The 25,414-nt window shown below is 43.7% G+C and overlaps 1 protein-coding gene across 8 annotated transcripts in view; it reads right to left on the bottom strand.

The window, feature by feature from the left end:
• Positions 1–25,414, bottom strand: part of LOC139583078 (collagen alpha-1(XII) chain-like) — a 97,851-nt gene that overhangs the window by 4,867 nt on the left and 67,570 nt on the right. For all 8 annotated transcript variants that reach the window (XM_071413820.1, XM_071413816.1, XM_071413812.1 and 5 more), the window contains 28 exons: positions 24,949–25,078; positions 24,535–24,677; positions 23,682–23,811; positions 22,907–23,026; positions 21,737–21,889; positions 21,417–21,533; positions 17,687–17,839; positions 17,440–17,514; positions 16,436–16,575; positions 16,160–16,283; positions 15,787–15,930; positions 15,449–15,613; positions 15,278–15,316; positions 15,010–15,148; positions 12,742–12,884; positions 12,013–12,122; positions 6,578–6,736; positions 6,224–6,301; positions 4,504–4,590; positions 4,001–4,054; positions 3,493–3,588; positions 2,847–2,900; positions 1,378–1,431; positions 1,213–1,266; positions 745–816; positions 573–608; positions 413–479; positions 93–278 (listed from right to left, as the gene is read on the bottom strand). In XM_071413820.1, the coding sequence (XP_071269921.1) occupies positions 93–278; positions 413–479; positions 573–608; positions 745–816; positions 1,213–1,266; positions 1,378–1,431; positions 2,847–2,900; positions 3,493–3,588; positions 4,001–4,054; positions 4,504–4,590; positions 6,224–6,301; positions 6,578–6,736; positions 12,013–12,122; positions 12,742–12,884; positions 15,010–15,148; positions 15,278–15,316; positions 15,449–15,613; positions 15,787–15,930; positions 16,160–16,283; positions 16,436–16,575; positions 17,440–17,514; positions 17,687–17,839; positions 21,417–21,533; positions 21,737–21,889; positions 22,907–23,026; positions 23,682–23,811; positions 24,535–24,677; positions 24,949–25,078 (3,022 nt within the window). The remainder of the gene's footprint in view (positions 1–92; positions 279–412; positions 480–572; positions 609–744; positions 817–1,212; positions 1,267–1,377; positions 1,432–2,846; positions 2,901–3,492; positions 3,589–4,000; positions 4,055–4,503; positions 4,591–6,223; positions 6,302–6,577; positions 6,737–12,012; positions 12,123–12,741; positions 12,885–15,009; positions 15,149–15,277; positions 15,317–15,448; positions 15,614–15,786; positions 15,931–16,159; positions 16,284–16,435; positions 16,576–17,439; positions 17,515–17,686; positions 17,840–21,416; positions 21,534–21,736; positions 21,890–22,906; positions 23,027–23,681; positions 23,812–24,534; positions 24,678–24,948; positions 25,079–25,414) is intronic.

The raw sequence follows: 25,414 nt of genomic DNA, 5'->3' as shown, positions 1-25,414 counted from the left end.
CCCTAGAGCTAAACCTATTGATAAACCGCTTTATCAGTTAACATAGTGGAATTCTTGGGCTCCTGACAGTCATGGACATCCTGACGACATACCTCTCTCTCCTTGCTGGCCAGGTTGTCCTGAACTTCCTGGGAATCCATTCCTGCCTGTCTGTCCGGGCTCTCCACGGGGACCCTGGTTACCGCTGGGCCCAGGGGCACCGGGGGGACCTGGGTTGTTGCTACTACGGTAACCGCTGGGAATCTGGTTCAGCATGGAATTGACTCTACTCATTTGTCCTGAAAAACAATGATAAACATAAACATTGAGAAGGCAACAGACATTTCATGAAAGGCAGACTCTGTTAGGACTTTGATTTCTCTCTGGTGAAAGTACTACTTACAAATGCAGTGCTGAAAAAAGGCCCACTCACCATTTACTATCTGCTCACACACTTGTCTGGCAATGGACCGCATCATGTTCTGAGGAGCAAAGTCGCCCTAGAAACAAACAGAGAGGAAGGCTTGGTGATGAATATACATGATTTACTGAGGTTCAAAACGTGGAGCTAGAACCCTGGAGATGTTACTCACTCTCTCTCCTCTGTCCCCTTTAATACCATTGGCTCCCTGAAATGAAAAATACAAGGCCGTTACATCTCACTGCACACAGATGTATGTACCGTATGACACAAAAAATGTACCTTTCCGTGGTGTGCATGACATACAGAACTGTTTTATGAGATTTGGTGAGATGGATGCTTACCGAAACACCTGTGTCACCAGGCTTTCCTGGTTTTCCTGAAGCCCCAGGCATTCCAGGAGATCCAGGAGGTCCCTGAATAGTGACAAGAACAAAATAACCAATCAAATACATGTATTGCACCATGCTCTTCAAGGGACCACAATGGGAAGTCATTGACTTTGTGTTATCCCTGTCAAGTTAACAGGGATATGTATTTTTTTTTTTTTTTTTTTTTTTTTTATAAAACAATCAATCAATCCAGTGACACAAACAAAATAACCATTCAGATACAGTGACACAAACAAAAGAACCAATCAGATACAGTGACACAAACAAAAGAACCAATCAGATACAGTGACACAAACAAAATAACCACTCAGATTACACTCAAGAAACTGCTGGTCTGTCTTTACTATAGTTTAGGAGAGGCTGAGTTTGACAGTTCTTAAATGTCTTTATTCTCCCTGACTTTACTTTGACTGAGCATACCATTGGTCCTGTTGGACCTCTGGATCCAGCCTGTCCTTCCTTTCCTTGGGGTCCCTGCATCCACAACACACAGACAATAGAGTTAAACAAGTTGAGCTGATGGGATGAAGTTCATTTGACAGACATTGCATGATCATTAGACAATGGCCCATTGATTTTACTTACCCTCGGTCCAGAAGGTCCGATTGGGCCGATGGTCCCAGCTTTCCCAGGTGGACCCTGGGGGAAAAGGCGGAAACACAGCCCATGTCAGAGCTGGACTTTCTTTTTTGCTTCCTCACAGCTCACATTAACACAGGCCACCTACCGTTGACCAACCAACTCAAACCAGTTTATTTAACCACCAGTTTTCTCTGTCAAACAGTACATTTCCCCTTTATTTCAAATTTCCTCTTGAAACCCTGCTCACTTTTGTATTGTCAAATCCTCTCTAGCCTTTGATGCTTCGCATAAAATTTACAGGGAACATAATATATTCCAGATCTGTTTTATTGGCCATTATAAATCAGGACTGCATACTCTGCAAGTCGTTAAATGCACGTTGCTATATCATCTGTTCTATCATGGTCACCTGCAAACACTACCCACAATCTATTTAAGCGATGGGTTCACCAAGGCTTTTATCTTGGAATTGATCATTATTTTACACTGGTAATTCATTCTCCAGTGTCTTGTGGCATCAACAAACCTGCAATTCTAAACAGAGGTAAAACAAAAATGTAGGGAGGGGGAAAGCTTTGTTCCCAATTGACTCCTCTGCATAGAAGTACTCTGAGTTTACTGGTAGACACAAAGGGGGCTTCTCATTTTTTATCAGTAAATAAAAGGGGCAGGCTTTTTCTAGAAATACAAAGATGCCATTTCATGTATGAGGACTGGAGGGGGCTATTTGTGCTTCTACACCTGCATTGCTTGCTGTTTGGGGTTTTAGGCTGGGTGTCTGTACAGCACTTCGAGATATTAGCTGATGTACGAAGGGCTATATAAAATAAACTTGATTTGATTTGATTTGATATTTGTTCATGGCGTTGTGAGTTTAATGGAAACCATCTCAGAGGATCTCTAAAATGCAGACGTATGACGACACAAGTAAGTGCATCGTTGTCCTGTAAAACGTCACAGGCGAAGCCTGGTAATCATTGATGGGCTCCCATAATGTTGTCAATATTGGTGAAATAGAAGAGCCAGCTATGTTATGTGAGCAGAGTAAGGCTCGTTTACCATTATGTTCTGCGATGCCATCTATCATATAGGTTTAGTATATTAAAAAGATGGGAGTCCATGAAACTGGATTTTCCATTCTTCCATTCTATATCACCTCATCAGCTTTGTGTGGACCATAGTACAACTGACACAAAGAGGAAGGCCTAATGTGCACGGCCTAACCAGAAGCCCCTGGTCAAGAAGCATTGTATATCAAGGTGATTTGTTTCCCACTCAGTTATTCTTAACTACAAGAAAGATTGAATAAGGATTTGGGAATCTCAACCTGCCTCTTCGTGAGTTCTCCTCATATGAAATATTGTCTGTGGATTGAAGAGAGGCCAGAGAAGCAGCATATCTGTACCCTGTGAATTATCCCTGATTTACTGTTCTAAACCACAGCCAGGCCGGTGAGCCAAAGCAGCACTCACTTTCTGTCCAGGTAGCCCAGAATCACCAGCTTCTCCTTTCGGTCCTTGGCGGCCCTGAAACAGCGGAGGGAGAAACACATTCACACTCAGTGTATAACAACATAATACTTCCTCCAAACTCAACACTCACTAACCTTTAGGTGACAGATCTAAGAAAATGTGTTGTGCCAATCTGTCTTTAACCCAAGATAAACACGCTGTGATGAGAGTTCTGTGCGAGATGTGTGGAAGTGTATTGGTGATGTCTGAACAGTCTAATGGCAATTTCCTTCTTTTTTTTTTTTGCGAAGAAGTGGATAAACATTCGTCTTGAGTTTGGGTGCTTTTCAGCGAAGGAAATCCCAGTGGTGATTAATGTAGCATTGAGCTGCATTTAGCTGCATTGAGATTAGGCTGGTTTAACATGTCCCTAGACATGAAGAAATGCAGGCTCAACAGGCCACAATTACTCTGCAGCTTGTGATTCCCTTACATAATAAACGGACAAAATTATTCCTATTTGGTGTGTGGCGGCATCGTGGGATTTACGTGTAACTGCTGGAAACGAGCCGTGTGCAGCAGCAACGCCTGTGGCTGGGGAGAGGGGAGTGTGTGTGGCGTGTGGAATGTGTGAGTGCGGAGTGTTCAGTGTAAGAGTGAGACTCACAGCTTCTCCTGGAATAGACAGCCCGCTAGATCCTTGAGGGCCAGGCAGACCCATAGGTCCTGGCAATCCTGTATCTCCACGCGGTCCAATTGGACCCTACCAGAGAAACAAAGACAAGAGATAAGAATCAATTAGACCTGGAACGAATGTTGCTATTGAGATCTCCAGACTGAAAATGGCAGTGCAGTCAAATATGCTACTGTTGCAATCTCTGGAAGAAGGCACCAGAAACCGTGGAATGCCTACACTGTCAAACCAAGCCTCCCTGAAATTTCGAGAAGACTAACATACTCCTAATAAGTGAATTCAGATGTGTTTCTTCCTCTTCAAAGCCATGAAACTGTAAACAGTTTCTCAGTTTTCATCAAGAGCAGAAAAAGCTTTAAAATATCCCACATTCTCCAAACTGTGTCAAATGCCAGGACCACTTTAGGACTTGCCTGCCGTCGGTTACAGCCCTGCAGTCCTAAAGAGGGAATGTGAGAGGTGAGGTTAGTGAGGTACTTACAGCCGGGCCAGTCTCTCCTCTTTCCCCCCGGGGACCTTTGCTACCGGGTGCGCCCTGGTGAAGAAAGATCATTTGTCAAGTTAACACAGGGAGAGAAGGGAGTGTCCAGAAGCTCTGACCCACACTCATGATGGATACTCCCTCCCTGGGGGCTTCATAATCATCACTGTAGTTTCCTTTTGGCTTGCCCTTTTAAAATGAAATACAAGCCAACTTCTATTGTGCAGTGTACAGTCAGTCCTACATAACGAATGCATGTCAGAGGCAACTGTACAGTACATAAATCAAAATGGGTCAAAAAGAGACTTTCCGATCGGCAGATCAATGAGTTCACTAGAAACCCTGGCCTGCAGCATAGAGATGGAAGGAAAACAAGTCCTAAATGGCACCTCATTCCCCATGTAGTGCCTTATGGGCCCTGATCAGAAGTAGTGGACTAAATAGGGAACATAGTGCCATTTTGGAGACAAACAGAGAGTGTAGTGGGTGTATCTGGTCCTTACCACTGCCCCCTGTGTTCCCTGGGGTCCTGTGCTTTCCGAGGTACATGTGCAGGCGTTGGGGAGGGACGGGCACTTGGACTCTTCTCTCTGATAACAGGGGAGGGAACAGACAAAGAGACGTGGTGAGCTGCGGTAACTAGAAGGGCTAAAACACAGACCCATTACTGACTGTAAGTCTCTCCAGATAAGAGCGTCTGCTAAATGACCGAAATGTCATGTAAATGTAAGCAGAGGAAGGGTCAGGAGGTTACAGAATAATACGGCTTATTTTGATTGATGAAATGTTATTAGTTTGTACCAGCAGTACGGTATCTCTCAAGGAAGACAAACCGATGAAGTACATGCTCACTAGATAAGAGCAATATTTTATAGAACAACTCTAATCAGGCAGATGTGTTGGCATGCAACCCTATACAGCCTGAGTTTCCAGGAAGTCCATTGTTGTAAGCCCTACCCACAAGACATGAAACACATTAAAACACATTCTGGGTGTCCAACCAACAGAAATTGTGCAGCTCTGATTTGTTGAAACAGAGGCGTGTTCTTGGATATCTCTGGCGGAACAATAGAGAGAAAGTCCAGATCAAACAGGGGCATTGTCTTGACAGTTTGGCATTGTTTTCTGTTGGATGTACGTATTGTTGAAGGCCGTTCAAAGTTGTGATGCCTTTACAGTCGATGGCCGTTGCTTCTCCGCCTACCGGCCGGGCTCTGGGGCAGCGTATCTGCAAATCAGCAACACTCTCTCCTTGACAAAAGGTGTTTGAAGCTGCAGCTGGGCCATTTAAACACAGTCATGGTTCTTTAACAGTCAGGACAAGAGACCATAATTATAGAATGGCCAACTAGGATTGTAAAATGAATGTGTCTCACAAACATCCATTGAGAGTCTTCCAAGAGTTTGAATAATCTAAGAAGAAAAAAACAGAGATTTCCTGTTCAAACTGATTAACCTTTTCTGCTGCCAAAATGTGTTCTGTACTGGAGGCACTTTTTCATTCAGCTTCGACTTTTACATATTAGAGAGAACAACTGCATAGGGGTGGTCAGTCAAGTGCTAATCATGCCATACTTAGCTGCTCGCCATTCCCCTTTCCATAGGTTGAGTGAAATATACTAAGCCCTCTGTCTGCACAGGATTTGACCATTGGGAATCAGATTTGCAGGGATGCAGTTTCACTTTTACTGCATCTGTTATACAAGTTATCAGGACAGCGTTAGAATCCAAGACACAGCTTATAAAATACAGGCTTGTTTTTCCATTGTTCCTCTTCACGTGTTCAGGATGAGGTAAGCATGTCCTAAAGCAGAGATGTCCGATGGATATGCATTTGTTTACTGCCGTGTTAAAAGATGAGACAAGCAAGATGCATTGTCTAATACGCACATGTGCACACGCATGCAGACACACACAACTGGACTTGATCTCAGTCACGGACACTCATGCCAGGCCGAAGGCACACACACTCAGAGGCTCAACGGGTGTCAAGAGGACTATGGATTTGGGGTCAGTGAAGATGCTTACAGACTGCTCAAGAGCTTGTTGTGCAGCCTGTTACGTTGTCCCGCCTCTCCCCTCCAGGGAGGTCCAGGTGTAGGGTGAAGTTGCCCCTAGTCACTGATCTGCATTTTCCCCACTAATTGGGGGGGAGGAAGCTGATCCTAGATCTGTACCGTGGGCAAATTTCAGCGGAGGTCCACTGAGGCTCCTCGTACTCACCATAGACGGAAGGTCACAGCATCTGTCTCTGCTCGTCCAGCCCAGGGTGCACACTATATCGAACATCTGGAGCTGGAACTGTGGAACAGAAGAGAAAAAAAAGGAAACTTACATACTTCCTCCGCATCCCAAAATATAAAATAAGAAAACAAGGAGAACGTGCAGACAGAGAGCCCGCGGAGCATCAGATAAGGATAACAGGCACATTCCACTTGAGATGCACTGTGTTGGAGGGAGTGAGCTTCAAGGCTTCCTCCTGTCATAACAGCACTCAGATACACAGGAGCACCAAAACCGTCATGCTAGTAGGCTTGTAGGTCCATATCCTTTCATGTTGTATGACAGTTCACTTACAGTTGCAGATTCACCCTTGGAGCCAATGGACTTGGACATTTTGCCAAGAACTTGATAGCCATCCGTGGATGTGTTTCCAGCTTCCTTAATCTCCTTCTCCGTCACCTCTTGGCAGTCGAGGTTCAGCTTGACTTTGGTGGGGGAAACAAGGAGGTGGAGCTGCAGACAGAAAAGATTGAGAGTTGTTACATTCTTCGTCCAGGACATACTTTCGTCTAGGACCCGTCTGCTGTCTATCCTAAAACTCCGCAAATCATTGGGTTATCTGGGGTTGGCAACAGAGCACAGAGAGACACAGGGTGTATTTGGATGTGTTATTTCCTCTCCTTGATGTGTTGTGCCTTGAATCTCTCCAAAAGAGATAGGCCAGAGTACAACAACAAGAGCAGCACACAAACATGATGTCAATGTGTTCCGATGATGTACAGCATCCTAAAAGTGCACACAGGATAAGATACGCTCAGGATAAGATCATCACCACAATTCCATCGATGTCATCTCCATCCACTGTTAAATACATAACATTAGTCATATGGCATGTCATATCATCAGTAAGATTTAGCGAGTGTGGTAGAACACAGTAGGAAATGCCGGATCAGCTGTTTGCGTGCCTACTGATTTACAGAACACCGCCATCCATTCATCTGTCTCATTTACTTTGCGGTGATGGGTTTAAAGTGATGTGGTGCACACCAAGGATGAGTCTTTCCACCACTGTGTTTCACAGAGTCAATGTACACACTACGTCGCTCTTCCTTACTCAGATCGACCTCACCACATTTTCTTATGATGTTGTTTTGTGGCGCGACATAAGAAGTGCTCCCTTTCTACTCTTTCCCTATATTGCCAAACGTTCAGAGGCTAGCTGCTGTTCTGGGGAGTTCAGCTGTAGCCCAGTAACCACATTCTTACTGAGCATGCAAAATGATACTGTACAGTACCAAGCCATGGAGTCAGCCCCAGAGGTTTGACAACCACACACTGTTTAATTCATTGTGGTCAACAAATGTACAGCTATGTTTAGCCGACCGCGAGCAGAGGAAACTCATATCTCAGGATTCTTCTCGGAGAGCGTGCAGACAGACAGCGGAGCACGCGCCGCAATTTATGGAAACTGTGAGTCTGTTTTGGACGGCAAGAGGGTAAATAAGGTAACGGTACTGTGAGAAAGCAACTCGGCTCAGGGAAATGACATCATCGTCAGCGCTCTAACGTGAAGAAGAAATGCAGCACCTCTAGGAATGCTCTACACAGCCTCAGACTGTCTCCAGTTTAAGACCTCTGGCTGAGCGATTCAAACACAGCAATACAACAAATCACCTCGTCGCCTATCAAGAATCAGACACAGTAAACCTTCGACCCTAAGAAAAGGGATACCAAGATGCTATCGTAACCAAGAGGCAAAATGTGGTGTGCAGCAGGCAGCTCACTGATGTGACATCCACGTTACAGATGTTGGAGTTTCCCTTGACCTCTGGTCAGTGACTGGGACAGATTATACAGCTCCTCCCAGACCTTCTACCATCATATGACCATATTTTCTCTCTCTCTCTCTCTCTCTCTCTCTCTCTCTCTCTCTCTCTCTCTCTCTCTCTCTCTCTCTCTCTCTCTCTCTCTCTCTCTCTCTCTCTCTCTCTCTCTCTCTCTCTCTCTCTCTCTCTCTCTCTCTCTCTCTCTCTCTCTCTCTCTCTCTCTCTCTCTCTCTCTCTCTCTCTCTGACATGACCATCGTCTAACACGTATTAGCCTTTTCATTCACAAGTCTTGGGTGTTCTCTATCCATTCGGACTACATATGGTTTGCGTTTTGCTCACTGACTCAAGCTTCCATGAAACCCATATGCCTTTATTTGAGTATTATTTGGTACAATATGCATTAGGTTGTTATTGTATTATCCAAACACAAGACGGTGGTTTTTGATAATTAATTAAATGTTTGATACGTTCAGCGTGGTGAAAAGCAGAGTCCATACGGTCAGGGTATGTCAACACTCATTTATCATCTTTGTGGATATTTAAACGAATTCCTAACGACTATTAATCATGGTTTAAGAAACCGCTTTAGCGTTTGATTCCTGAGGGTCTGCTAAACCTACTGTATGCTTACCGTAATCTTAGTGGAAAGAAAGGGTTACTGGCGAGAGAACAAAGCATTCAAACTGTCATCAGAAACAGGCAAATAGAGATGGTTTATAACAGGCGTTTTCAAACTGGGTTACAGACTGTCTGCATATTGCACCAAATAGGTACTGAACGTGGTCCGCAATTTTTTTTATATATTTTTTTTTGCTAGCTGCAACATAATAACACCATGGATAACATTTTAATTTCTCTGCATCCAGTATGAAGGAAGTTAGAGGTAGTTTCTAGCTAGCTTTAGCGCAATGACTGGAAGTCTACAGGAACAGTTAGCATGCTGGCTGTTCCTGTTCATCCGACTCTGGGGAAGTAGATAAAAGGCTCCAGTGCCAAAACCTCGAACTACCCCTTTAATATGGAGAAAATTACAGTAATAGGATCTAATTACCAAATGTTTTCTGTATAGAAAATTCTTAGGCTTATTTCCTGCAATTCTACACATTTTGTCATGGAGTGCAAAGAAAATGTTGCTATTTTAAAGCAAATTTTCTCACAATTGTATACATTTTGCTATGTCTAATGTGTATTCATGATATATTTGAGTGACTACAAATTACAACAATATCTATGGGCTAACAAAACTAAATTTAAAAAAAATGGTTCTAGAACTGGACACTTCTGACAAGTTATAAATAGCTCTCTAAGATATGTAATGACTAACACGACAAGAGGAAGTGATGATGCACTACCCAATTTCGAAATTGCCCCTTGTGCATTCTACTATTACAACTTTCAAGAGTAAGTTTAATACAGAATCGGTGACCCGTCCTCGTGCTAACCTCATTAGCATGAGGTTGTAAGAAACCAAAACAAATCCCAGGACATAGACATATCTGATATGGGCAGAAAGCTTCAATTCTTGTTACCCATAAAAGATATTAAACTACGTATATATTTTTAGAATACCATATTTGAAACTAACAATCAAATAAAAGCTAGACAGTCAGGGAGAATAATACAAATAAAAAACTGCATTCAGGGCACATGGCTATTGATTTTGTTCTAATGTTTGAGGATTTCTGTTTGTTTGAATTTCAGTACGATTTTCTCTAAACCACCAAGATACCTTTATCTGTCTAGCTAATAGACTATGTTTGAGTTTACACTTCCTCTTCCAATGAACTGTGGGGAGGTCAAAATAATGAAACTGCCTACCAAATCTGTCCATTTTAAAATGTTGATTACTTTTATTTGCCATTATCATTCCCCTGATAATAAGACACAATGTAATTGCATTTTTTACTAAGATATGATGGGGGTTCCTGGGTCGCCGGTTTGCCTGGGCAGGGGTCCCTGGACAAGAAAAGTTTGAAAACAAGTGGCTTATACAATAGTCACAGTGAGGATTTTTTTTACTGGCTGATATAATGGAATTGTATTTTGACCCAATATACACACAGGAGGCTCCCAATTCCTTGAGTGGAGCACATCTGTTAAACCTATTTTAGCGAGTTTTGTATCATCGGCGGTAACTAAGACCTTTCAAACGCTGAATTAGCAATTTCCTGACTGCTTAGGTCGAGGTAAATCAGCCTTGCGGTGAAGCAGTGCAACGCGGCTGTTTCAAAGCCCATAGCCCTCCTCACCACACAACACTTTCCTAAACCTGCCAGAGTTGGCTAAGAAAACAAACCCGGACATCAATCAAATAAGGGAGTGAGAGTCTGGGTTCAAGCTAGCCCATCTAAATTGTGTTTGTTTATGCTGCATATGCTGGCAGCAGGGAGAGAAGAGTGGGTTCTATAAGTCACCAGTTCTGTAACTGACACAGTCATCTACTTCTTAAAAACACATTATGCATTCTGCAAAGGAAAGTTTCAACCGCTATACTGACTGAGGGAAATTACAAGTGAAAAGCGCTTATACTACTCAATCCCTACTCATTACTGTCTGTCTGTGAGTCTGTCACTGTAAGAAGTGTGGTTGAGGCCCTGTCCCCAGTGGGAGCTGGAAATTGCCTAGCTTGCGTTCCAAATGGCACCCTATTCCTTACACTTTATTTAAATGTTTTATTTAACTAGGCAAGTCAGTTAAGAACAAATTCTTGGAGCACTACTTTTGAGCCCAGCTGGACAACACTGGGAGAGATAGTGCATACATAACCATGCTGGAAGACTGGGACAGATACAGCATACATAACCATGCTGGGAGGTAAACCACAGAACAGAGTCGCCGCCCCTACAGCAACGGCGAGAATTCCCCTGCGGTCGGCTACCAGAGGCAACAGAGGCAAGGCTTGCATCCAACATCCAGGCAGAGAAACGGCAGCAGAGCCAAAAATGGGATAGCGATAGATAAAGAGAGAGAAGGAGAGATAGAGAGAGAGAGAAAGGCAGGCAGAAAAACCTCCCCCCAGCCTGGCATTCCACTGCCTCTCTGATGTAATTGTTTAATAGTTATAGCAGTGACCCAATATTTTCCAGACTAGCACGCCAGCAGCGACTAGCAGTACATTTTAATGGTCTCCGCAAAAGGACTTATAGATTCTAGTGAACGTTTGTGATAGCGTTGTGAAATGACTATGTCCACAGCCCCTATGAGCACACGGCTCTGACCTTATGGTAAATGGAAACTCCAGCAAGTACCAGCGGGAAGTACTTCCATATAGCTCTTAATGCACAGAGTATACACGGACTGCCTATGGTTAATCTTTAGTGGTCTCCCTCCCTCAGGTTACAACTTAATGCACTAATCCAAGAGATCCAAGAGATCAAATATGTCAACAGAGTCTGATTTCTCTGCCCCACTTAGTCCAGTTTCTCTCGGGAAACCAACAGCCATCGAATTAGAGCCCAATGTGGAGTTGGAGCTGGACCAAACATGACCACTTCAGCTTAGCATGAAACCAGTCATTTGATTAGCTTCAAAGTCCAAACAAACTGGTAAAAGATCAATGGCCACTTCTATCGCTTGATTACTTTGAGAGGCTTTGATTACCATCAATAACGTCAATCTACGCATCATGTAACATTGGGGTTTATACAACTTACAGCCAAAGACCATCTGTTTGCATGAGCAGACACTGTTCTGCAGAACACATGTCTGTAGCTGTATCAGGAGGTACACCTCCTGTAATATACAATGTATCAGGAATGCCAGGTATCCCTTCTCATTATCTGTGTATCCTCAGGACATGCAAGCTTACAGCAAGAAGAAAAGAGACAACTGTGATTGATGTGCCATATCTCAAGTCCAGTCGCCAAGCCCCTGAATGTTCTATAATCTGGCCATTAACTTCACTACACCCAGTATATTCCTCCAATCCCAACAGTCACGCAGACAGGCAGTCAGGGTTTACCTTGTGGAAGCTTCCATGGAAGATTCTCTTCACTTGGTCATTGTCGAAAGTGACCCTCTGGATCTCCCCCCTCGTATCCTTGTTATAATACGAAATCGTTTGGCTGGAAGCTGAATAGAGAAAAAAAAAGGAGTTTGAGGAGAGAAAAGAACGAGGTTACAGATAGCTCTCCAACGTCGCATTAGGACTTGGTGTCATGCAAAGCTCCTAAACTAGAAACAGGACTCCAATACCATTATCATCAATGGGCAGTTTATCATAAAGTAGATATGCTTTGTGAAAGCTGCATCACAAACAACATGGTCGGTGCTTTATAAAGGCCAGCTGAAGATAGCTTATACAGGATGCTGGAACCGGAGGGGGGTGAGTGTGGTTACTGAGGGAGACCAAAGCAGCCCTGTGCTCTGGAGCCCATTACGATCCCTTCACTGCTCCCATGAGAGAATATCAGACAGAACAACATAAATCTATCTACAGCTGCTGGATATGATATCTCCTCCTCACACAACCCTACTTCCTCCTTCCTCTGTGGCTGTGTCACAAATGGCACCCTATTCCCCATGAAGTGTACTACTTTTTGACCAGGATACATATGCTTCCGGTCAAAAGTAGTGCACTATGTAGGGAGTAGGGGGTCATTTGGGATGCTACACCAGTAAGATCTTGTAACCCTCATTGTAAACCCTCTGTACTTGACCCTTTCAAATCCCCAGAGCTACAGAGCCTTACGATCAATGGTGACCCCGACTTCAGGCTTGTCGTCCTTGGTGGACACCTGCCAGATGTCAAAGGCCTCGTTGGGTGTGTCCGGGAGGAGACGGAACATCATGATGATGGTGTAGGAGTGAGGTAGTCCGTCTGGGTGGATCTCCCTGTTCAAACCCCCACACAACCCCAACAATAAGACTGACCATTAAAAAAAAAGACAAAATACACACTAATCAATTCACCATTAATATACATGTGTACAGTATTACTCTATGCCTATGAACCACCGTGATGTGGCTGATGTTTATCCATAGAGTCGCAAGCAGAGGTAAAACTCTGAGGCGGAAGGTTAAGCTGACTGGAGATATACAGTATTTGATAGGCCTACTGTGCGGCTGATAAAACGCTGAGAGATGTACGGTGTAGGAGATAGACAGTGTAGTTGGATGTCTCGGAGCTACGTGGGATGAGTGAACCCAGCAGCACGCCAGAACTTCAGATTGAGCTGGAACACTGCTATAGGGCAGTCCATGTTCTGACATGTTGGGACCTGTTGGGTCAGCCAATCACAAGCGAATAAGCAGGACATTGTACATTTATTGACCTAGTTTAGAGGGGAATGGGGTCTAACATTTTGTCTGAACATAGTTGAGTATGACGTGTCATCTCAAAGTGCCAAACCAACGTTAATACAGTTTTTGCTGCATGGGAAAGGCCCACAAAAAGGTCATGTTTAAAAACAAGTAATTTCTTAACTTCCTCACTCCCTGCATTGACCGACATCTCCTCAGTCTTCCTGGATTCGAGCGGACACAAGCTTTCAGAGTCTGAGACTATCATTATAATGTGCTGCAACTCAATTATCCCTTAAATCCATTAGCTCACAAAAGTAGTGCAGACATACACTGCAAATTAGTGGATTCGGCTATTTCAGCCACACCCATTGCTGACAGGTGTATAAAATCAAGCACACAGCCATGCAATCTCCATAGTTCAATCAATCAATCACATGTATTTATAAAGCCCTTTCTACACTAGCCGATGTCACAAACAGACATCGACAGTAGAATGACACGTATTGAAGAGATCAGTGACTTTTAACGTGGCACTGTCATAGGATGCCACCTTTCCAACAAGTCAAGTTTGTCAAATTTCTGCCCTGCTAGAGCTGCCGTGGTCAACTGTAAGTGCTGTTATTGTGAAGTAGCAACGTTTAGGAGAAACAATGGCTCAGCCTCGAAGTGGTAGGCCACACAAGCTCACAGAACGGGACCCCTCACTACAGAGTTTCAAATTGCCTCTGGAAGCAACGTCAGCACAATAACTGTTCGTCGGGAGCTTCATGAAATGGGTTTCCATGGCTGAGCAGCCACACACAAGCCTAAGATCACCATGCGCAATGCCAAGCGTCAGCTGGAGTGGTGTAAAGCTCGCCACCATTGGACTCGTTCTCTGAAGTGATTAATCACGCTTCACCATCTGGTTTGGTGGATGCCAGGAGAACGCTACCTGCCCGAATGCATAGTGCCAAGTGTAAAGTTTGGTGGAGGAGGAATAATGATCTGGGGCTGTTTTTCATGTTTCGGGTTCGTCCCCTTAGTTCCAGTGAAGGGCAATCTCAAAACTACAGCATAGAATGACATTCTAAACTATTCTGTGCTTCCAACTTTGTGGCAACAGTTTGGGGAAGGCCAGTTCCTGTTTCAGCATGACAATACCTATGTGCACAAAGCTTTGGTCCATACAGAAATGGTTTGTCAAGATCGGTGTGGAAGAACTTGACTGGCCTCCACAGATCCCTGATCTCAACCGCATCAAACACCTTTGGTATGAATTGGAACGCCGACTGCGAGCCAGAACTAATCACCCAACATCAGTGCCCGACCTCAATAATGCTTTTGTGGTTGAATGGAAGCAAGTCCCCGCAGTAATGTTCCAACATCTATTGGAAAGCCTTCCTAGAACAGTGGAGGCTGTTATAGCAGCAAATGAGGGACCAACTCCATATTAATGCCCATGATTTTGGATTGAGATGTTCGACGAGCAGGTGTCCACGTACATTTGGCTATGAAGTGTACAACCACAATAATTGACCATTCAAAGCCAAAGACAATGATAGCGTTGTAAAATTCCAGTAACTTTCATAAAATGCATGTGCTATCCAGAAATCCTGGTTGGAGAATTCTGGATTTCTTGATTATTCCCTCCTGATTCCGGGAATCTTCCAAACAGGATTTCTGAAAAACAGATTTTTTTTTGTAATCCAAGACAATGGTATCTCCGACTCACGTGGTGGGCTGGGTCAGGAAAGAGTTCTTATGGAGTCTATAGGCTGTGTAGCTGTTGAAGGAACCAGGTTCCATAGACACTCCCTTGATATAGCCATAGGTCTTCTCTGTCAGGTTGAACGCCTCCAGCATCCTGAAGCCTACAGCACAAGGTGAAGAACTCATTTTAAGTTCTAGAACTTCTCAAACCAATGAGGGAATGATGCATGCGGTTTCTACAGATGGTTCTAATTTGGGATGTACATAAATAATCATCTGAGCATTTTTACCAGGTGATGTGAATCCATTCAGGTAGATCAGGGGACAAGCTGTGAAGATAATATCAAAGATTAGCAACAGTTCAATTTGTTTCGAGAATTTTATCTTGGGCGATAAATGAAATCGCTTACTGCTAAATACTATAAGTGGTATCCAAAATGGCAAACAACAAAACAGCTTACATGACGTCGCTGTTTCGCAAATGAAGGTCACAAGGTTGTCTTGGATAGTTGCAAAGGCGTCAAAGTCGTCCACAACAAAGATGTGTCTGTCGCTTGGCTTGCTGCCAATGTTCTGCAGCTCAGCAAAATCCACATCGGCAACACCAACCACAAACACACTGTAACCTGGAGAAGGAGCACCTGCATTCTCAGAAAACCAACTACACTATGTGCATGGGGTGATGATAAAATGCTACAGAGTGCTAATACCTCAATGACAGCATTTACAAGCATTATGGGATATGATTGACAATGGGTTGACTTGAAGATGGCTGTGCAGCAAATTGAGTAACCCTTACCAGCATGCTGCAGTGTGGCAGCGTTTTTCTTCACCTCATCCTGAGAGCGACCGTCTGTGACAGCTACCACAACCTTGGGGACATTCCTCCTCATTCCATTTTCTGGGGCGAACACCTTCTCCTTGACATGCATCAAAGCAGCGCCTGATCAAGAACAAAGAAAGGTAGATTCATTAAGGTGATAGACAACAATATATATTCAAAGGATGGATATTTCGAGACTAAGCAGGCCTGGCTCCAATGAAACATGTTGGTGTAAAGTCACTTTTACAACCAGAGACTAGTGCTGCATCCCAAATGGCATCCTATTCCCTTAATAGTACACTACTTTTGATCAGGGCCCATAAGGCTAAAGGGGTTTGGGGAGCCTCACCGGTCTTAGTGTTTCCTCCTCGGTACTGGATCAGCTGTAGAGCAGCGAGAGCGTTGCCCTTGTCCGAGTAAGAGTTCAGCCTGAACTCTGTCTTTGCTTCGTCGCTGTACTGCACAAACGACACCTGTTTCCAAAGTAGAAAGCATTACAAGGAGTTATAGTATGATTTCATACCGCACCTATTATTCTAAACAGTTTGCCAAGTTGACTAACGATTACAACTTGCTTTTTCCACTATTACAATGTGCTTTTTCCTCTATTTACAACACTACACACCTGCATTCCTGTCGATCCGATGACGTCGAAGGCTCCAATCATGCTGAAGACGAACTGCACCACTTTCCGGAAACTGTCTTCTCCAATACTCCACGAGCCGTCAATAAGGAACACCACATCTGCCTTGGCACCTTTGCACACTGAGGCAAAAGAAAAAGAACTCAGTGAACTGCACTTAAAAGATTCCATGGCAGGCACCAGATTCTGGGCTGCCTGGAACACCAGGCCCGATAACAGAGAAAGGCATGATAATGAGAGTCGGCAACCTCAAAAATAAAAACGTCTGCATGAATCTCACAAACAAAATCATTGAGAGAAAGAAATTACATAATGAAGCTATACATGGCAATTATTGGTTTAATTGATCACACTTTCCTGAAAACAAAAAACTAAACTAGGAACATTTGGTTACCATAAAGGCTGGAAATGAACTGCTCTTTAATGTCTTTCTCTCTTAGCACAAAAAACGAGTTGGCAAAACACAAGATAATGTCTGCCTGATGTGATAGAGCACTTTATTTTCGTATCTCTCGCAATCCCCTTCCTCAAAGTCAGAATCCATAAACAAGTTTTACACAATACCTTATCAAACAAACAGCTTCTTTGGACTTTCTCAACACCTAGGTCAGTCATTAGTCAATGGGTGAGTTCCCACTGAAAACCCTGGACGGTCTGTGTCGAGCATGTGGCGGCCATTACTTTAACACTGGCACCACTCTGATCTAGAGGAAATATGTCTGCAGGTCTCTGCTTCTGCCAAATAGTGAGATTTTGATGGCATTGCATGTTTTCTGAACCTGGCTTTTTATGACTCTCAACTAATCGCACTAAAACACACTCAAATTCAAATGTCGTGACTTTGCAATTGACACCGAGTTTGGGCTCCAAGGAAGGCTTCAAATGTTCCATATAGCATTGGTGAATGTGGTGCCATTTGGTGCTTTGGCACTATGGAGGTGATGGATACTGTATGTCGTAGTCATCATGGCGCCATTGGTTCTTACCTGCCCATGCAGGAGGAATGGTAGGTGGTGGTGGAGGAGTGGGGGGTGGCGTTGGGGCTTCAGTAGGTTTGACCACTTTGAGAAAGAGACAACAAAGTGTCAGTAAACATCAACAAAGCAATGACAAATTCGGACAGCACATTGGCACCACTTTTGTAAAAAGCTGAAGACTACTTAGGTAACTGCCCTGACAGTAAGTCACTCTGGATAAGAGTGTCTGCTAAATTACTCAAATGTAATTACTCACATGTTCTCTCTTTGGTGCTGACTCCAGGGCCCTCGAGGTTAGGGGTCTGAACGAACACGGTGGCGCTGTAAAGAGCGTCAGGGGAGAGCCCCTTGAAGCAGTACTGGCTCTGAGCTGCAGTGATGGTGATCTCCTGCTGACCTTTACTGGAGGCTACACACAGACAAAACAAAGAGAAATATGAGACATGTTGACATATGTTGAGAAGAGAAACATGTTGACACGTGTTGACTGCCGAGGCCGCTGCCTGAAACGTTGCTCCTCGTAAAAATCAAGGGTCTTCTCTGAGTACGAAAAGCAGAGTTAATGCCATTCAGCTGGGGCTATGACAGTGCTGCGGTAAAGCACATAGATGTAATATCGGTGTTGTCACGCTACACATGTAATTCAATATGAATTGTTTTGGGGAAAATGCAGAAAGTTTTCCAAAATGTCGTATTTTTGGTCAAATGAACCATGAGACCAAGACAATGGCCTTATAAGGGCAAATATCCCCTCAATCACTTCTCCTGGGCTGACCCCTTGCTGCTCAAGGTAGAAGACCAAGATTATTGCGCAGAGATGTATGCTATGATCCTCATTCCTCAACCACATTCCACTTCAGTAACAAACAATTGGCATTCTAATACTGACTTGGAAGCTCAGTCTGTCTGGGAAGCATCTTTAAAAAGTCGCTAGCTTTTCAAACCTTGGGGACTGTTTACTTTCGGTGAGTGTTCTCTACAGCAGTTGTCTTTCTCACACAAGCAAAGCCTGCTTAAGTTTGGAAATGTGTCATGGGTAATGATTACCATGTTCATATTTAAATCCTTGAGATAATGCTTCTTGTTTTTAAGAGTTTATACCTCTACTGAAAAGAAATTGGGAACAAAATAATGATTGTGCCGTTATACAATGCATAGCCTAATAGTCTACCGCGTATTACGCACAGCAGAATTAATATTATTATTTTTTACGATTTAATATGTCTTTGGTAAAAAATTGGTCTAGCCTATATGATTCTCCAAAATGAAACAAACTCTAGTAGGTCGAAGGAATTGTCCGTAGAGTTCCGAGACAGGATTGTGTCGAGGCACAGATGTGGGGAAGGGTACCAAAAATGTCTGCATCATTGAAGGCCTCCAAGAACACAGTGGCCTACATCATTCTTAAACGGAAGTTTGGAATCACCAAGACTCTTCCTAGAGCTGGCCAACCCGGCCAAACTGAGCAATCGGGGGAGAAGGGCCTTGGTCAGGAAGGTGACCAAGAACTCGATGGTCACTATGACAGACCTCCAGAGTTCCCAAGATTCTCTGGTCTGATGAAACCAACATTGAACTCTTTGGACTGAATGCCAAGCGTCATGTCTGTAGGAAACGTGGCACATCCCTACGGTGAAGCATGGTGGTGGCAGCATAATGCTGTGGGGATGTTTTTCCAGTGGCAGGGACTGGGAGACTAGGTAGGATCGAGGGAAGGATGAACGGAGCAAAGTACAGAGAGATCCTGAGGAAAACCTTCTCCAGGACGCGCAAGACCTCAGACTGGGGCAAAGATTCCCTTTCAAACAGCACAACGGCCCTAAGCACACAGCCAAGACAACGCAGGAGCGGCTTCGGGACAAGTCTCTGAATGTCCTTGAGTGGCCCAGCCAGAGCTCGGACATGAACCAGATCAAACATCTCTGGAGAGACCTGAAAATAGCCGTGCAGCGACGTTCCGCATCCAACCTGACAGAACTTGAGAGGATCTGCAGAGAAGACTGGGAGAAACTCCCCAAATACTGGTGTGCCAAGCTTGTAGCGTCATACCCAAGAAGACTCGAGGCTGTAATCGCTGCCAAAGGTGCTTCCACAAAATACTGAGTAAAGGGTCTGAATACTTATGTAAATGGCTGTAACGTAACAAAATTAGGAAAAAGTCAATGGGTCTGAATACTTTCCAAATGCACTGTATGTGGAAATAGCACTTTTCTATGTTTTGTAGTCAAAAAGATAGAGGAAGATAAATGTTTCCAATGACATCATCAACCAATTAGTAGACAATTAGTAGGCAATGCCTACTCATAATTGGTAAAAGCACATGATGGACACTGATTATGTCATTGGAAACATTTATCTTCCTCCATCTTTTTTTCAACAAAACATAGAAATGTGACATTTTCACATAGGTTGATGTTGGGATGGTGCTGGAGATTATGAACTTTAAGTTGAACATGTAAAAAAGTTTAAGCACATTTCTCTGCTGTAAAATCGGAGTAGCCTATCAGAATGATCGAAAAAGGAACCACGGGAAAGCGCAGCCTCCATTCGCTATTCGAGTGCATACGGATGATAATGGGCCATTCTAAATCAAAACAAATGTAGCATATTAATGAAGACAAGATTACATTGAGAATAGTCTGATGAGTTAGAATATTATCACTTGATGAGGGAACAGCTAGTGCCTTAGAGCGCAAGCTTTTTGTTGTGACTTTTTACAAAGCATCAATATAGTTGCATAAAGCAGCCCATATATGTTTGGATTTCTAAGACATTCTAACATTGTGTCATTCACAACTAAAGTTGCCAAATAACTCTAAATCTAGCATATAGGACCTGTTTCAAATGATCACTTTTACGCTCAACATAGCTCATATGCGCACTCGCTCGGGAATGGCAAAAGTTTACTATAAAATCCTATAATGAAAAAATAATGGCAGAGAATTTTTGAGCATATCTTGTCTATTAAATGAACTAGCCTACAGCCTAGGCTCCCATTGGCATGGCACCTAGCCAGATAACATACAGTAGGCCAACTCATATTCTGCTTTTATGAAATACATTTTCTCCACATCATAATGTTTCTTTAGACCTACATAAAATAAATAATGGACGTATTGTGATGGTGGATTTATTAAACTTTGAAAAAATGTAGATGTCCCAAATCAGCAGCTTGTATGCGTGGAGGCATGGAGATACTAAACATGTTTATGTTAATTAACAGTCAATTACCATGAGACCAGCAGTTATTTGCATGACAGTTACCATCTGACAAAATGTCATGACAATCACCATCTGACAAAATGTCATGACAGTTACCATCTGACAAAATGTCATGACAGTCACCATCTGACAAAATGTCATGACAGTCACCATCTGACAAAATGTCATGACAATCACCATCTGACAAAATGTCATGACAATCACCATCTGACAAAATGTCATGACAGTCACCATCTGACAAAATGTCATGACAGTCACCATCTGACAAAATGTCATGACAGTCACAGCCCTAGGTCTACATGCGAACATTAATACAGATGGATTCAAAGGCCGACAGTAATAAAAAAAGATCTTGTCTTTTCAGACAGAGAGACAACTAAAACTTGGTGGTCGGATACGTTCAGAACACGCCACATTTATGCATTCTCCTTCAAGAGATAAACACAGGAGCGGGCTGAGGATAAACAGTCGTGTGAATGTCTAGACCCAATCTCAACAGCCAGCACCGTACCACTCCAATGTTCTGAACACGGAGGAGGCTGTGGCTCTGATCAGTGGGGATCTATAGCATCTCTGACTAGTGACTGACTAACACCAACTACAGCATGTGTTGACGCTCCTTCTGAAATCTCCTTTATGGCTTCAGACATAAGAAGAAGCACAAACTCAATTATAATGCGGCAACTCTTCAGGGTAGACAAAGAGTCTCTCATGTGGCCAAGCTTAAAGGTGCAATCTGAAATGAATGTTTGGCTGAGACTTACGGTCCAGAGGGTTGAGCTTGATCCTGTAGGAGGTGGCAGCCCTGTGAGGACTCCACTTGATGCAGAACTTGTCGAAGCCAACGTTGTAGGTCTCGATGTTGGTGACGTTCAGGTAGACTGGAGCGGACCACAAGAAGAAGTGTCTCAGACTGACTTCAAGATCGAGTCCCAAATGGCACCCTATTCCCTACATAGTGCACTACTACTGACCAGGGCACATAGGGCTCCAGGTCAAAAGTAATCCACTATATAGGGAGCCATTTGGGATGGCTGACGTTGATGCTTCAGAAAGATGATATTTGTGTAGATCAGATACATACGTGTTGTTCCTTGTCCTTCGAGGGCCCCGCTCATGCCAGCATCATACTGGGCAAACACTTTGACATCGTAGGTGGTGCCAGGGAGGAGGTTCTGGAGGGTGTATGAGGTCACGTCACCCACAAACACGTCCAAGCTCTTACTCTGATCTTCTTCTGCAGGCAAAAACAACACAATCTCTACGTTAATAACAGCAACACTACAACACAATCTCTACATTAATAACAGCAACACTACAACACAATCTCTACATTAATAACAGCAACACTACAACACAATCTCTACATTAATAACAGCAACACTACAACACAATCTCTACATTAATAACAGCAACACTACAACACAATCTCTACATTAATAACAGCAACACTACAACACAATCTCTACATTAATAACAGCAACACTACAACACAATCTCTACATTAATAACAGCAACACTACAACACAATCTCTACCTTAATAACAGCAACACTACAACACAATCTCTACCTTAATAACAGCAACACTACAACACAATCTCTACCTTAATAACAGCAACACTACAACACAATCTCTACCTTAATAACAGCAACACTACAACACAATCTCTACATTAATAACAGCAACACTACAACACAATCTCTACCTTAATAACAGCAACACTACAACACAATCTCTACCTTAATAACAGCAACACTACAACACAATCTCTACATTAATAACAGCAACACTACAACACAATCTCTACATTAATAACAGCAACACTACAACACAATCTCTACATTAATAACAGCAACACTACAACACAATCTCTACATTAATAACAGCAACACTACAACACAATCTCTACCTTAATAACAGCAACACTACAACACAATCTCTACATTAATAACAGCAACACTACAACACAATCTCAACTTTACTCATGAGGATAAGGAGAAGAGCAGACCTATCTGAACCTGAAATCATCTCATTTGAAATGTAAAGATGGCCCTTAGATTTCATGCTAATTATTCTGGGTCATTACTTAGTCATTGCTGTCAAACTTTGGCTTTGCACTGGGACCTTTGACGAGTAAAACCCGGTATGACAAAACGTGACATCGTGAAGTGCTGTAACTTTTATTTCCGAGCGTGTTATGGGTCCCTGCTCATGATTGCATGCACGTGGCCCAGAGTCGGACGTCATCTCACCCGCAGGTGTGTAGACCAGCTTGTATCCGAGCACCGGAGACGGCGAAGGGTCCCAGGCAACACGGAAGCGAGTGTACCACTCATCGGAGACGCGCAGGTTCCTGGGCTCCAGCAGGCCAACTGTAACCAAGGCAGAGCAACAGAGTGAGCAGAAACATGTCAACATTCAATCAGTCACGGCAATTACCCTCAACAACAAGTAGGGCCATGACACCATTTCCAGTCTAGCTAGCCCTAAGTGCAGTAAGGCACCACATTACCAGAGCACACAGCCCGGCCTGCTGCTAAGCTACTGCTCTTTTTCCTCCTCCTCTGTTTATGAAGACTATTATGAGTAATACATGTGTTTAGATTGGATAGATTTTTCCATGGTCTTGCTGAGGGAGCTGGGCAGTGGGTGGGTGGGTAGTCGGGTGCGGCGTGAGCTCCCCATTGGAGCGAGGCCCATCCAAACTGCCTAGCTGGCACAGTGGTGCCTCGGTCCAAGCCAAGACATAAAGTTTCTATTGTTTGTGTAACTCGGGGCTAATGTTCGCCAGTCGTTGAGCTTTCCCAGTTGCTCTACTGTGAATTTCCCAATCCTCCGAACTCTTCAAACTGAAACATGTTGGAATCGGTTGGCTATTTTGTATGGCTCTTTTAAGTATTTTCCACTCCTGTGCACAGGTCTCACTCCCAGCTCATCAGGCTTGGAAATTATGTACAACTAGCTAGACCATTAGGTGTTCAGTAGACCAGACTGAACACTTCCTGACCACTTTTCTAACCGCGTTACCTGTGCGTCCGGGCCCGTTCAGCGATCCCCCTGCTCCGTCAGCATAGATGGCTTCCACAGTGATGTTGTAGGGGGTGTCAGGAAGCAGGTTCTGCAGGATGGCATTGTTTCTGTTGCCAGGGACAACGGTCTGTAAGGAAAAGCACCAGAAAGAACTGTCAGTTCATTCAAAAAATGGCTTCTCAACACACTTGACATAGTCTTTTCAGCTCCTAGCAGAGCAAAGCGCCTCAATACACAAAGGAATGTGATTGCTAATGGAAGCTATGTGTCGATGCTAGGCTAGCTCCTACGCCAATGCAGCATAGAGAAAAAGGGGGTAACCAGGAGGCTAATAATGAACGTTTCCTGTCCTCTTTAAAAAAAAACACAATGGACGATTTAGCTCTAGTGACCTTTCATTTCAAACTCAGCATGCTAAAAGACTCCTTACATTTTTCTCTAGTTAAGTAGAGTTTTCTAACACAATAGTTACCTTGCTAGTTAGGGGGCAATGATGCAGTACAGCTGTGCTATCCTTAACTGGTGCTCATGTTTAAGTCATTAATAATAGAATGTAATGTAACATAATGTTTCCTGTGATAATGTTGATCTTACCGAGCATTTAATTCATCTTACTAATCAGCAATTAACTGTTGGGAGTAATATGCCTTTGTATGCCTTCAGTGCTTTGGCAGTAGTAACATTACCACGTTGAACAGAAGGTTAATGCTAGTGTATGGATGTGTATTTGATTTGCCACTCAGCTACATATAAAACGAGACATGTTTAGGTCATAAACTCACTCATCCTTTGAGTCAAACTCTAAGTCCTGTGCTACATGAAAGTTTGTTGAGAATGACTTTGAACTCACAAACTCAGTGATGGGGTCTCCTGTGGTGGGGGCGTAGGCTATCTTGTACTGCTGCACGGGTCCCTCAGCGTGGTCCCAGCCGATGGTCAGAGTGTTGGTGGTGGCATCAAACACCCGCAGGTTCCTAGGTCTAGCACGGGGCACTGCAACAGCAACAACACTGGGTTATACTCACACACATGCACCGAGCAACGGTGCACACCAACATGCACCTAGCAACCACCGTGTGTTTGCTGTAAATAGCTACGTGTATGTGTGTGCGGACGTGCTTGAATGTAGACTACAGTATAAGCAAGTGTGCCTGGAAGCGTGAGTAACACTCATGAGCCGGTAGTATCAAAGTAAACAAAAGTCGCATGAGTCAGTAGTACCAATGTATACAACAAAGTCAGATTGATTGGATTCATGTCTCACGTGTTTTGCCGTCTCCCTTCACCGGTGGTCCCTCCCCGTCGGCGTACAGAGCCAGGACGCTGACCGAGTACGGCGTGTCGGGAATGAGCGAATCCAAGAACGCGTTGTTGATGTTCCCCGGGACCAAGACCTTTTGGAGAGGTCACAGGACATAGATCACAATGATGGCTTACAAGAGAGGAATCTTGGTTTCGTGTCCCAAATGGCCCCCTGTTCCCTATTTAGAGCACTACTTTTGACCAGGGCCCATAGATGCACCCTCAAATGAGCTTCTTCAACCATACTACTCTGGCACTAGAAACGTACATAATGAGCTCACTGTGAATCCCTGCTAGTGTTTCCTGGGAGGGAGCCTAGTGCAAAGGCTGGCGGGAAGTACTAACAACGCCCTGAAGAGGTTTAAAAAGCTAAACAAATGCATTCATTTTGCTTAAAAGTGACTGATAAACAGTTAGTGTTACGGAGG

This window comes from Salvelinus alpinus, chromosome 8, assembly GCF_045679555.1.
Source record: "Salvelinus alpinus chromosome 8, SLU_Salpinus.1, whole genome shotgun sequence".
Lineage (NCBI taxonomy): Eukaryota > Metazoa > Chordata > Actinopteri > Salmoniformes > Salmonidae > Salvelinus > Salvelinus alpinus.
The sequence above is the reverse complement of the archived record's forward strand: the minus strand, read 5'-3'. Positions and strand labels throughout refer to the sequence as shown.